Here is a 12,632-nt window from a genome sequence, read left to right on the forward strand (position 1 = left end):
ATCCATCATACAAAATGTAATCAAATGGAAAAGTCTCTTTTTAAAACTTGTTTTATTAGTTTTAATCTTTTAACTTTATGCATCAAGCAAAAATTTAATTATATGCAACATTCTCTGACTGGAAAAAATTTGTTGAACATTTAAACCTATTTTCTGCACATTCCAGCACATAAAATAAAATAGGTTTTCAAATAAATGCAAGTAAAACACAGCAGAAAATAAATAAAATCAAAGACTCAGCGATCCTGTTGCTCTATTTTCACCTGTATAGCAGGAGTAGGGCAGGCGGATGTTTGCCCTGGTGCAGGTGTGCCGCAGCGGTCAGTGGAAGAATCCACGAGTTTCTCTGTGAATTTCCCATTCTGTGGCAGCGTACTCTCGGTGCTTCCTCGGAAGTTTAAGGGGTTTTTTCGCTGTAAAAAGAAGTTTTCTTCCCACGCACTGTACAGCGGACACTAATGTTTTTGTCACTTTATACGGAATCAAACTCACAGTAAGGTCAGTACTTCCACGCGTTAAACGCTGCACGGTCATATGCTCTCCCGCACTCGTTATATTATCCATTGTTGATCTGCACACAGCTGTTGCCACGAACGTCGCACTCGCTTACGTCACTGTCATGAGACACTCTCGCAAAAAATCACGGTTTCAGTAACGCAGCGTGCTTACGGGAAAGTAACAGTAATCTAATTACCGTTTTTGCAATAGTAATCCCTTACTTTACTCGTTACTTGAAAAAAGTAATCGGATTACAGTAACGCGTTACTGCCCATCTCTGCTCACAGATACGTGGAGGCGGACACGGGGAGTAAAGGCATGAGTGGGAATCTAATAAACTAAACTGAACAACCTAGGAACCATGGAATAAATAATGAAATAATGTACAAAATACAAAAAACACAAGAAAACTAAGAACGCCGGGTCAAAATGACCTAGGACCATGACAGGTGCACTGTTGGTGAACGGGTCTGTTTTCATAAATAAGGGGCATTTAGCGAAACAAAACCGTCAGATAAGTCAAGAAAATTAAAGGATTTTAAGTGTGCCTTATAGTCCGAAAAATACAGTACTTTTGTACCTAAACTGACAGTCAAAGAATTACCCTACATCAGTCCAAATAACCAGACTCTACTACTTGGCACTACTTGACTTGGCAAGCAATAAAAGTAATATCAGCTATGTAGTGGTCAGAGATGGGCAGTAACGCGTTACTGTAATCCGATTACTTTTTTCAAGTAACGAGTAAAGTAAGGGATTACTATTGCAAAAACGGTAATTAGATTACTGTTACTTTCCCGTAAGCACGCTGCATTACTGAAACCGTGATTTTTTGTGAGAGTGTCTCATGACAATGACGTAAGCGAGTGCGACGTTTGTGGCAACAGCTGTGTGCAGATCAACAATGGATAATATAACGAGTGCGGGAGAGAGTATGAGCGTGCAGCGTTTAACGCGTGGAAGTACTGACCTTACTTTGAGTTTGATTCCGTAAAAAGTGACAAAAACATTAGTGTCCGCTGTTCACTGCGTGGGAAGAAAACTTCTTTTTACAGCGAAAAAACCCCTAAACTTCCGAGCAAGCACCAACTATGCTACCACGGAATGGGAAATTCACAGACAAACTCGTGGATTCTTCCACTAACCGCTGCGGCACACCTGCACCACTATTTTCACCTGCTTGACAGGTGAAAATAGAGCAACAGGATCGCTGAGTCTTTGATTTTATTTATTTTCTGCTGTGTTTCACTTGCATTTATTTGAAAGAGTGAGTGTAAACACAAAAAAATATTTTATTTTATGTGCTGGAATGTACAGAAAATAGGTTTAAATGTTCAACAAATTTCTTCCAGTCAAAGAATGTTGCATATAATTTAATTTTTGCTTGATGCATAAAGTTAAAAGATTAAAACTAATAAAACAAGTTTTAAAATGAGACTTTTCCATTTGATTACATTTTGTATGATGGATTATGCAGAAAAAGTAGAATTGGGCTGAAAGTGCTATTGCTTTATCACCTATTCAGGTTGTAAATTATGTTATTAAAAAGTAACTAAGTAATTAATTACTTTTGAAAATAAGTAATCAGTGAACTAACAGGATTACTCTTGGGGGGAAGTAATCAGTAATTAGTTACTGATTACTTTTTTCAACTAACTTGACCAACACTGGTAGTGGTTTTGGACACATTTGCTACAGTTTTTACTGTAATACTAAAATGCTGAAGGCAACTGAGCACAACTCTTCTGCAATACTTACAACCCACTCATTTTGTTAAAAGGCTCCATGTAGAGCCTGCCTTAAATGTCTTCTGCTGCAATAAATTGATCATGCTTTAACGAGTTTTTCATGATTTATCATTTGATTTGGGAAGTGCCCAGATTTCAATAGATTTTGGGAAAACAATTAAGTATTCCACTATTCACAGAGCCATTCTTCAGCTAACCATAACTATATAGGTACTTGTTTCTGGATGGTTTTACAGCCAAACAAAAGTAATTCGGGGGATGGGCCTATAAAAGTCATCTAAAAGTGATTAAATCTGTCAAACACCTTAGGAGAAAAAAAAGTGATGTGTGAGTACACCCCAGGAATTCACCAGTGTGTCTCTATCACAGATGATTTTTAAATCATTTTAAATTTTCCAATCTAAATTTTAAAAAATGTAAAATATGATTTTAACAAATATTTTATGAATTTGTCCAAATGTCCTTATTACTGTTTATGATTCACAAACCTAAAATAACATTTGCAAGGATAAAAATTTTAAATCTTGTTTGATTAATTTTCTCATGAAGGTGGACACACACTCTGGTTTGAGGGTTGAAGTTTGGGACAAGGACGTAACGTATGATGACCTTCTGGGATTATGTGTCAACTATCTGCAGCAGGGGACACACACATTTACCTGCCCAGCTAAAAGAGGCGGTTTTGAGGTCCGGTACACTTTGACATGTGACCCTCATCTGACTGGAGACCGGTGTGATCGTTACAAACCATCTGCAAAATAACCAATGTATTTTGAGTTTGCATGTTTTTCTTTAATCATGTGTGATTGATCTGTTGATCTAATCAATGTAAAAATCGTGTGACTGATCAACTTATGGATTTATTTTACTACAATTAAGACATAATTGTATTCAATTTGAGCCTTTATATAAGCTAAAGTTCATTTATTTATTTTTAATCATATAAATCAGGGCTGTATTCATATATGAATATTTTTAAATGATAGAAAAATCATACTTTTTGGTTTTCAGTAGTTTCTAATGATAAATAATGACACACACACTGAATCAGCTGCTGTGTATTTCTACTAATTCGTGGAAAAATGATCAAATCCTTCTTGTGTTTTAGGCAATTAAATCCAGTTTCACAGACAGTGTTACATCTATGTCAGATTTTGAGAGCAGGACTTAATGGTGTACATTACCTTTCTACTCTTAAGGCTTAAAGGGAACATGAAATGCTACAAATATAAAGGCTAGATTGGACTTTACTAAAAAAAAAAAAAAAAAAGACAGATGAAACCAAGATCAACCTTCTCCAGAATGATGGCAAGAAAAAAGTATGGAGAAGCCGCGGAACAGCTCATGATCCAAAGCACTCCATATCATCCGTAAAAAAAAGGCAGAGGCAGTGTGATGGCTTGGACGTGCAAAGCTGCCACTGGCAGTGGGACACTAGTGCTTATTGATGATGTTACACAGGACAGAAGCAGCCAAATGGATTCTGAGGTGTTCCGAGACATACTGCCCGCTGAAATCCAGCTAAATGGAGTTGAACTGATTTTATAAATACATTTCATCATACAGATGGATAATGACACAAAACATACAGCCAAAGCAACCTAGGAGTTTATTATAGCCAAGAAGTACAATATTTTTGAATGGCCATTATGTCCATTATGCTAGCAGTGTCCAAGAATTCTTTTTTTTATTCATACTGCACCCCCCCTGCAATGGCTCTGCACCAGGGGGAACGCCCCCCACTTTGGGAACCACTGTCTTAATCCAATTGAGCATGCATTTCACTTGTTGAAGACTACATTTCAGACAGAAAGCCCCACAAACAAACGACAACTGAAAGCCGCTACAGTAAAGGCCTGGCAGAGCATTAAAAAACAGGAAACCCAGCATCTGGTGATGTCCGTGATTTCAAGACTTCAGGTTGTCATTGCCAGCAAAGTGTTTTCAACCAAGTATTAGAAATGAACATTTTATTTTCAGTTATTTAATATGTCCTATTACTTCTGAGCCCCTGAAATGAAGGGAGAAGGCTTCAGTTCCTCACATTTTTATGCAATCTTTTTGTTCCATATATGAAATTAAAGCTGAAAGTCTGCACTTAAACTGGATCTGAGTTGTTTCATTTAAAATTCATTGTGGTAATTTACAGAACCAAAATTAGAAAAAAGTTGTCTCTGTCCAAATATTTGTGACCTAACCGTGTATAGGTAAGTTCTGAAAACTGCGCAACTGCTTATCGTATCTCTTCAGGTCTAAAAGGTTAATCGGTCCTTGAAAGTCTCATGCACCATAGGTTCGGTGAGATGAGGTGAGGGGAGATAAGAGATTTACAGTCTCCTGAGTTATACAGTAAACATTAACCCATCTCTGCCAGACCAAGTCTATCACTGTCACTCTAAGTGTATTTATGCATGTGTGATGTGTGAGGGACATTGGTATGCCTGAGCAAATGAGTCAGATAGGGTGTTAACTGTGCTGTCAATGACCCTAAGATTATAACCTCCCAATCCCTTCTAAATGCCCAACCCCATATACTGAAATCACTACCAAATATGTGCAAATAACTGGTAAAATGCAATAGTGAAATCCACTTCTACAATATCCCTGTGTGTCATGAAGTAAATTCGCTCAATTAATTATTTTGGTAATTTTCCAGTGAACAAACATGGATATTTTACACATGTTATGATTAGGATACATGGGCCAATTCTCAGGAAATCTCATGACAAAGCAATTCTACTGTAGACTGAATGAATTTATTAAATGTGCTTCCTAGTGGAAAAATAACAAATACTTAAAAGCAAATATTTCAGCTGGTTTCATACTCAGGGAACCTGCTGTGACCTTGTGTATCAGCAGTATTGCAATAATTCTGACAGATAAAGAAAAAGGCTTATTGAACATTGAACTATCCTCAGCTTGATAACACTGACTGTGCATAGGTTAGTTTAGTGGAATTTGTCCACCCCGTTATGTCAGAGCCCAGAACCGTTTTCTGCGTGCACCACACCCAGTGGATGAAACTGAACCAATCAGCGGGAGCTGTGCACAAAGTTCTCCTTTTATGGGGAAAGACTACAGCACGAACCCTGATAAAATCCTGCAATTTACTGGCCTTTATTGCAGTCAAGTTCAGGTACTAAATCCTATGGGAGTGTAGCCCTGAGTCAGAGTTCTCCTACACTGAAAACCTTCCCTCACACAGGTAAGATAACTGCAAATCCCACTGAATGTTTTTTACTTATATTTTAAATACTCTCAAATTTTAAACTTCACATTTCAAACAAGTAGCATGTTTTAATCCCATTATTTAAATATCTGCAAGTCCTTACGCAAGTTGAACTGACCATTAGAAACCATTTGTTATGTGGTATAATGTTCTTGTTATGACTGTTCCAAGAGGATGCCATCTGTAGTTTGTATAAATGTGCTGACTAAGGAGAAAGCGTCCAGACTTCTTCAAGTTTCGTGAAGACATTTTACCTTTGATCCAAGAGGCTTCTTCGGTTCTAAAACTTTTTTGTGAAATAGATTCAACAACGTACTCTTCAGAGAGAATCTGGGGGATACTGACATAACAGTGTTATACAGCTCACACCTAGACCCTATTTAAAATATCTTGGAAAAAAAACATGTCCACATCTGTCTTTGGATTGGAGGAAGCCAAAGAAGAGCCTGAAGCGAAGCCACACAAGCACAGAAGGAATATGTAAACTCTACGGAAAGGCCTCAGGCTGGTTTGGAACAAAGATCTTCACTGTGAAATGCCAGTGCTTCATGTTGTTTATGCTACATTAAATGCCACAACACAAAATTGAGACTCATCACACCGGCCAATGGCTTTCCGATCTTCTATTGTCCAACTGTTGCGGCTGGTGTGGTCTTTGTCTTTGTTGCATCATGTCAGCTTGAAGGATTTTGGCTATGTGCCTCAGACATTAGGCATCAACAAGGCATTTTTTTTACCCAAAGAACTGCAGCTCACATGATATTTTCTCTTTTTCAGATTACTTACTGTAAATCCTAGAGATGATTGTGTGGAAAATATCATTAGATCTGCAATTTCTAAAATATTCTTAATAGCCTGTCTATCATCAAAAACCATACCGTGTAAAAAGTCACTTAAATCACCTTTCTCCTCATGTCTGATGCTCAGTTTGAACTTCAGACATCTCTCAGCTGCACTCACTATTGCCTTGTCTAGCAATGGGCAGACTGAGTGAGAAACTGCCTTTGTTTCTCAGCACTGGGTTTCGACTGAATCCTGCGCCACAGTGATGTCAGATGATAAAACATACTACATGGAAAACACTACAGCTGAACAGCTGATCTAAAAATCCTTTCCTCACTTTTTATTCCCTTCATACAGAAAATGGAAGACGAAATTGCCGCCCTCGTTGTTGACAACGGATCTGGTATGTGCAAAGCTGGCTTTGCAGGAGATGATGCTCCACGTGCTGTGTTCCCCTCCATTGTTGGACGCCCCAGGCATCAGGTACATATTCTTCTATAAACCTCACATACCTTGTAACCTTTTTGTAACTGCTGAATTTTTCATAATCGCACTCCTCTTTGCATTCCTAGGGTGTAATGGTTGGTATGGGCCAGAAGGACAGCTATGTTGGTGATGAGGCACAGAGCAAAAGAGGAATCCTGACCCTCAAGTACCCCATTGAGCACGGTATTGTCACCAACTGGGATGACATGGAGAAGATCTGGCATCACACCTTCTACAATGAGCTGCGAGTTGCCCCTGAGGAGCATCCAGTCCTGCTCACAGAGGCTCCAATGAACCCCAAGTTGAACAGAGAAAAGATGACGCAGGTAACAAGAGCTGACACCTTGACAAACTTCCCCTAAGTCAGGAAACTGTTTAGCTGCAGTGCCCAACAACAGGAAACTGTGTTGCCACTCGGGTGTTTCTTCCCTTGCTCAATCTGTCTTTCCTCATCCTCCTTCAACCCTCCAGGTTCCCTCTGCCCTCTACTGATCTTTTTAGCTGTGCAGACGCTTCAGGTTTCTATCTCTCCGCTCTGATGCATCAGGAATAAGCTGCAGCATGGGCACTGCTGTTTTTAAATTGGACTCATCATACTTTAGCTGAAGTAGAAAACAAGTGTTTAAGTACACTGGTGTCTGCATGAAGCAACTGAATAATACAGCAGGTTGCTGCACTTTAAATTGTAGAGTCAGTGTAATAAAGCAATTTTGTGATAAAGAGCTTTTTCTGTTGAGTAGTTTTACTATAAAAACTCAACCCAGTGTGCTGTTCTTTCTGTACAACTGAACTAACACGTGCAAGCTTATTTCAGATTACTTTGCCTTTAAGTTTCACTGATGACCTCTTTTCTCCTGCTCTCCTGCAGATCATGTTTGAGACCTTCAACTGTCCTGCCATGTATGTGGCCATCCAGGCCGTGCTGTCCCTGTACGCCTCTGGTCGTACCACTGGTATTGTCATGGACTCTGGTGATGGTGTCTCCCACACTGTGCCCATCTATGAAGGTTACGCTCTGCCCCATGCCATTGTCAGGTTGGACCTGGCCGGCAGGGACCTCACAGACTACCTTGGTAAAATCCTCACTGAGAGGGGCTACACCTTTACCACCACAGGTGAGAAAACCCACAGTCAAGGAAAAAACACTAGGAAAAAAACCCCCCCAAAAGCCTAAATGTAATGCGTTTTTTTGTCTGGCAGCTGAGCGTGAGATTGTGCGTGACATCAAGGAGAAGCTGTGCTATGTTGCACTGGACTTTGAGCAGGAGATGGGAACTGCTGCCTGCTCTTCGTCCCTGGAGAAGAGCTATGAGCTGCCTGATGGACAGGTCATCACCATTGGGAACGAGAGGTTCCGTTGCCCAGAGGCTCTCTTCCAGCCCACATTCCTTGGTAAGCAGCAGCAGCTTTCAGACAGATTTCTGCGATTAAGCAGTTGTAGCTGAGTCATCACTAACTTTCCAACTCTCCACAGGTATGGAGGCTTGTGGTATCCATGAAACTACCTATAACAGCATCATGAAGTGTGATGTGGACATCCGTAAGGACTTGTACGCCAACACTGTGCTGTCTGGAGGTACCACCATGTTCCCTGGCATTGCTGACCGTATGCAGAAGGAGATCACTTCCCTGGCACCCGTCACCATGAAGATCAAGGTAAAATTCTTGTTACTCAATCCTCCGTCTGTGATTTTTTAATGTGGACTGTATTCATTGCTGACAACTCTACTTCTCTGCCCTTGCAGATTATTGCTCCCCCAGAGAGGAAGTACTCTGTATGGATTGGAGGCTCCATCCTGGCTTCTCTGTCCACCTTCCAGCAGATGTGGATCAGCAAGCAGGAGTATGATGAGTCCGGCCCCAGCATTGTCCACAGAAAGTGCTTCTAGACAGACTGCGCCTACCACCACCACCACCTCCACCACCAAAACACACACTGCTAGAAAAACAAATGACTGGCTCTGCATACATGCCTATAGCACCAAATTGGTGCATGCCTATCCTACACCTTTTCCATTTTTCCATCACTTTGGCCATGGCACCATGCCCCCTGATGGGGAGAAACTCTGCAGGAAGCACAGAGCATCCCAGGCAGTGTGAATTTGTACTTAGTTTTTATGTAACAAACTCTTTTTCCACTTGAATGTATTTCCAAAATAAGAAATGTTTCCAAAAATATTGGAAATATGTGTGATAATTATCAGTACATTAGTAAAACTATAAATCCAACATAAAATATTATGGCTTCTTCTTCTTCTAAAACATTGAAATGCAGCGATTTCAGCTTCATGAAGATGTATCTGCTAAGATTTTTGTGTTAAAATGCTTAAAAATATTGACAGAAGAGATTATCAGTTTTGTCATATTGTTGTTTAGTTTAGTTTTTTGTTAGCTTGTTTTTTTGTTTTTGGTCTCACTTGCTTTACACGAGGGCGACCGTGGCTCAGGGGGTTGGGAAGCGCACCTGTAACCGGAAGGTCGCCGGTTCGATCCCCGGCCTTTCTGTCCTGGTTGTTGTGTCCTTGGGCAAGACACTTTACCCTACCGCCTATTGGTGTTGGCCAGAGGGCCCGATGGCGCGATATGGCAGCCTCGCCTCTGTCAGTCTGCCCCAGGGCAGCTGTGGCTACAACCGTAGCTTGCCTCCACCAGTGTGTGAACGTGAATGAATAATGGCATTGTAAAGCGCTTTGGGTGCCTTGAAAAGCGCTATATAAATCCAATCCATTATTATTATTACACATTGAATATGTTTGTTATCTGTTTTTATATCTTATTGATATTTTCTTCTTGGTCGTTGCCAACTGCACTGTTTTCTCACAGCATGACCGTCCCCGCTTGTATACTTGTATACCTGGTGGTATACTTGGACTGGCAGCCAGGGAGGCTGCAGCACTCGATGAACTGAGTTGACTGAGCATTTATCCGAAAAGATGAATGCACAGTCAACTCTAACTGAAACACAAAAACAAAGAAAGGAAGCATAACAAGAGAAATATGTCCAACTGTCCAGTTACAGGCAGCCATATATATAAGCTGCTAGATGAATAAAATATTAAAGCTAAATACTAAAGCTAGTAATAGCTAACAAACTTCTTTAACTTCTTTACTCAAGTAAAAGTGATAAAGTCCAGGCTCTAAAATGAACTCAGAGTAAGAAAGTAAAAAGTAGCTGTTAGAAGAAGCTGTTCTTGTGAAGAGATAGCAATCAGGAAAATCAGGAAATTACAGGTAAGCTTTTAGTTTCTAGTTTATCAGATTTCACTGGCACCCCTTACCTTTAAATATAACCTCTTTTCTTCTTCTGCCATCCTGTCTTTCGTACATCTTTTTCCACCTTTGAGTGAAATTATCTCTCATTCTTTATTCTCCCTGGAAAATACCAAAATACCACACCGTTTGCTAGTTGCTCTTCTGTAGCGCTACCTTGATGCTAAAGTACTGGGAAGACAGCTTTTGAACAAAAACGCTATTCCTTATTGTTAGTGGCCATTTTACCACCTTAGTGTAGTGCTGTAAATTATTATATTAAATAAATGTTTTTGTAAGTAAAGTTAAAAAGTATTTTTACTTCATAATTTCCAACCTCTGGTGACTATGTATGTGTGTTGGAGAAGCCATGGCGGCAGAAACATGGACCAAAAGGATTAAGTCTGAGTAGCCTACAAGGTCAGACAAAGTTAGAACTGTTCTTTTCATTACTCCTACTGCTCACAAACAAACTAAGGCCTCCAGCTAGACAGAGAAATATGCCACTGGTCATGGTCATTTCCCATCCTCCAGGGACAAAACAGATGCCATGTATCCCCTCTTTTCGTCTACTGTCTGGGTGAATGGTTAATATGATAATAGAATACTTTGGGCTATGACACCTTCCCCTCCTCACCCTCCACCCCGAGTCAAACAGCCTCAGTACCTGGCTTTTCAGATCAATCATTAATCCAATGTGCTGTGGCTCCACACTGAAAACAACTTTCATTATTTCTCCCTCTAGGTTCTCTGCCTCACCCACATCCTGGAATTTGGTGCAAGCTTGTGACTTGTACATTTTCAGCTGTGCCATCTAGAGTTTTACTACGGCTTTGTCATTCTACTTATTTTTATTCCGTCTCTTCTTTTGATATTTTTTTCTCCATGTATGGCAGACTTCCCAACCTAGGATAATCTTGCCAAGTCCCACTGCACACAGTTGTGTACAAGGTTTATATTTTGTGTCTCATGTCGTATAACGCCGTGTATGACAGGCAGAGTGAAGACCTGAAGTGCAGGACTCAGAGACACAACTGAACTTGACGTCAGATTTATTACTGGAGTTACAACCTAACTAGGAAAGCATTAGGAACCTGAACTGGGAAACACTAAACAGACGGAGCACACAGCCAGAGGAATGAGGGAGATTACGACAAAGAACAGTGGAGAGACAGACAGTGTATACACAAGCAGGTGATTGGGGAAAGTGGAGGCACTTGGGAACACAGCTGAACTGAATACAATAAAATACAAGGGGAAGCAAAACTGAACATGAAGCACAGAGGACAAGGAATGCCAAAATTAAACAGAAAATTAATTGAAAAATTAATTCAAAATTAGACACTGAGACGGAGACAAGAGTAAACAAACATGGAGCAAGAATGAGAATACATGGGGCATGGAGGCATGATAACAGAAACCTAAAGACTAGATAACAAAACTAAGAAGACCTGAGAATACAAATATTAAACAGAGGGCTCTCAATCATAATAACCAAAACTTGGAACAGAATCTTAACTTCAGAATATTAAATAAACCAGAATCAAGTCCAAACACATAAAACACATAAAAACAGGACCGTTACATCTTAGTCCTTTCACAAAATGACCAGTTTGTGATTTAAGGGGCATCTATCCATCCTGCAGTCTGAGATGTTGTAAGCTGCTGTGACTGGAGGTCAATCTGGTTTCTGTCTTGCTTTTGACACTTAGACACTGAGACACTTGATTAGTAACAATTTTTGGCGCTGCCTGTCCCTACTTTCTTTTATAAATGGACCAATATAGCACAGACAGTTGTAACAACAGTATTAATACAGAAAGAAAACAGCTTTTTTATACTTATTGTGTGGATATAAACTTTGTCTCAAGCTTGGGAAGCTTGCCTCGGGTATGCTTTTATCCACACCTGACTAGGTGTGGCCAATTAGCACCAGCTGAAAACATTGAGGAGATTAGGGGCTGCAGAGGGACGTAACAATCAGCTCTAGGGAACTTCATTATCACAGTCTTATAGGCACCTGCTTGATAACAAAGACATAAAATGCCTCATGACCTTGCAGCTTACAGTAATTTGTTTGTCATTGCACACACAATCATTTTACAAGGCTACAATCATATACCATTAGTATACAAAAGGTTAAGTGTGTTGCATCCCACCGTGCCTAAAGTCAGCCACAATTGTCCCACTGCCAAAGCGTACTAGCATTAGCAGCCTCAACGACTACCGACCAGTTGCTCTAACACCTGTTATAATGAAGTGCTTCGAGAAACTGGTCCGACGTCACATCATGTCCTGCTTGCCACCCAACCTCGACCCGCTCCAGTTCGCATACAGAGCTAACAGATCAACTGAAGATGCTATTGCTACAACGCTCCACACCACCATCTCTCACCTGGAAGTGCAGGGCCGTTACGCCAGGCTGCTCTTTGTTGACTTTAGCTCTGCTTTCAATACGATACTCCCGGACAGACTAATAGTTAAACTGCTGGAAATTGGACTTCCTTCTACCACCTGCCGCTGGATCAGAGACTTCCTCTCAGACCGTGTACAGAGAGTTAGAGCGGGGCCTCATCTTTCCTCAGCCCTCAGCCTTAACACCGGCTCTCCACAAGGCTGTGTACTGAGTCCCCTACTGT

General features: G+C 40.5%; 1 protein-coding gene across 1 annotated transcript; it reads left to right on the plus strand.

Annotated features, from left to right (window-relative positions):
* Nucleotides 1-5,307: 5,307 nt before the first annotated feature.
* On the plus strand, nucleotides 5,308-9,088 carry LOC100694183 (actin, cytoplasmic 1). The gene is made up of 7 exons (XM_003455946.5): nucleotides 5,308-5,451; nucleotides 6,616-6,741; nucleotides 6,831-7,070; nucleotides 7,613-7,859; nucleotides 7,945-8,136; nucleotides 8,219-8,400; nucleotides 8,490-9,088. Exons 2-7 carry the CDS (start codon nucleotides 6,619-6,621, stop codon nucleotides 8,631-8,633), a joined length of 1,128 nt encoding a protein of 375 aa, XP_003455994.1. The 5' UTR covers nucleotides 5,308-5,451; nucleotides 6,616-6,618; the 3' UTR covers nucleotides 8,634-9,088.
* Nucleotides 9,089-12,632: the final 3,544 nt, after the last annotated feature.

The sequence above is a fragment of the Oreochromis niloticus genome, linkage group LG6 (genome assembly GCF_001858045.2).
Source record: "Oreochromis niloticus isolate F11D_XX linkage group LG6, O_niloticus_UMD_NMBU, whole genome shotgun sequence".
In the NCBI taxonomy this organism is placed as follows: domain Eukaryota; kingdom Metazoa; phylum Chordata; class Actinopteri; order Cichliformes; family Cichlidae; genus Oreochromis; species Oreochromis niloticus.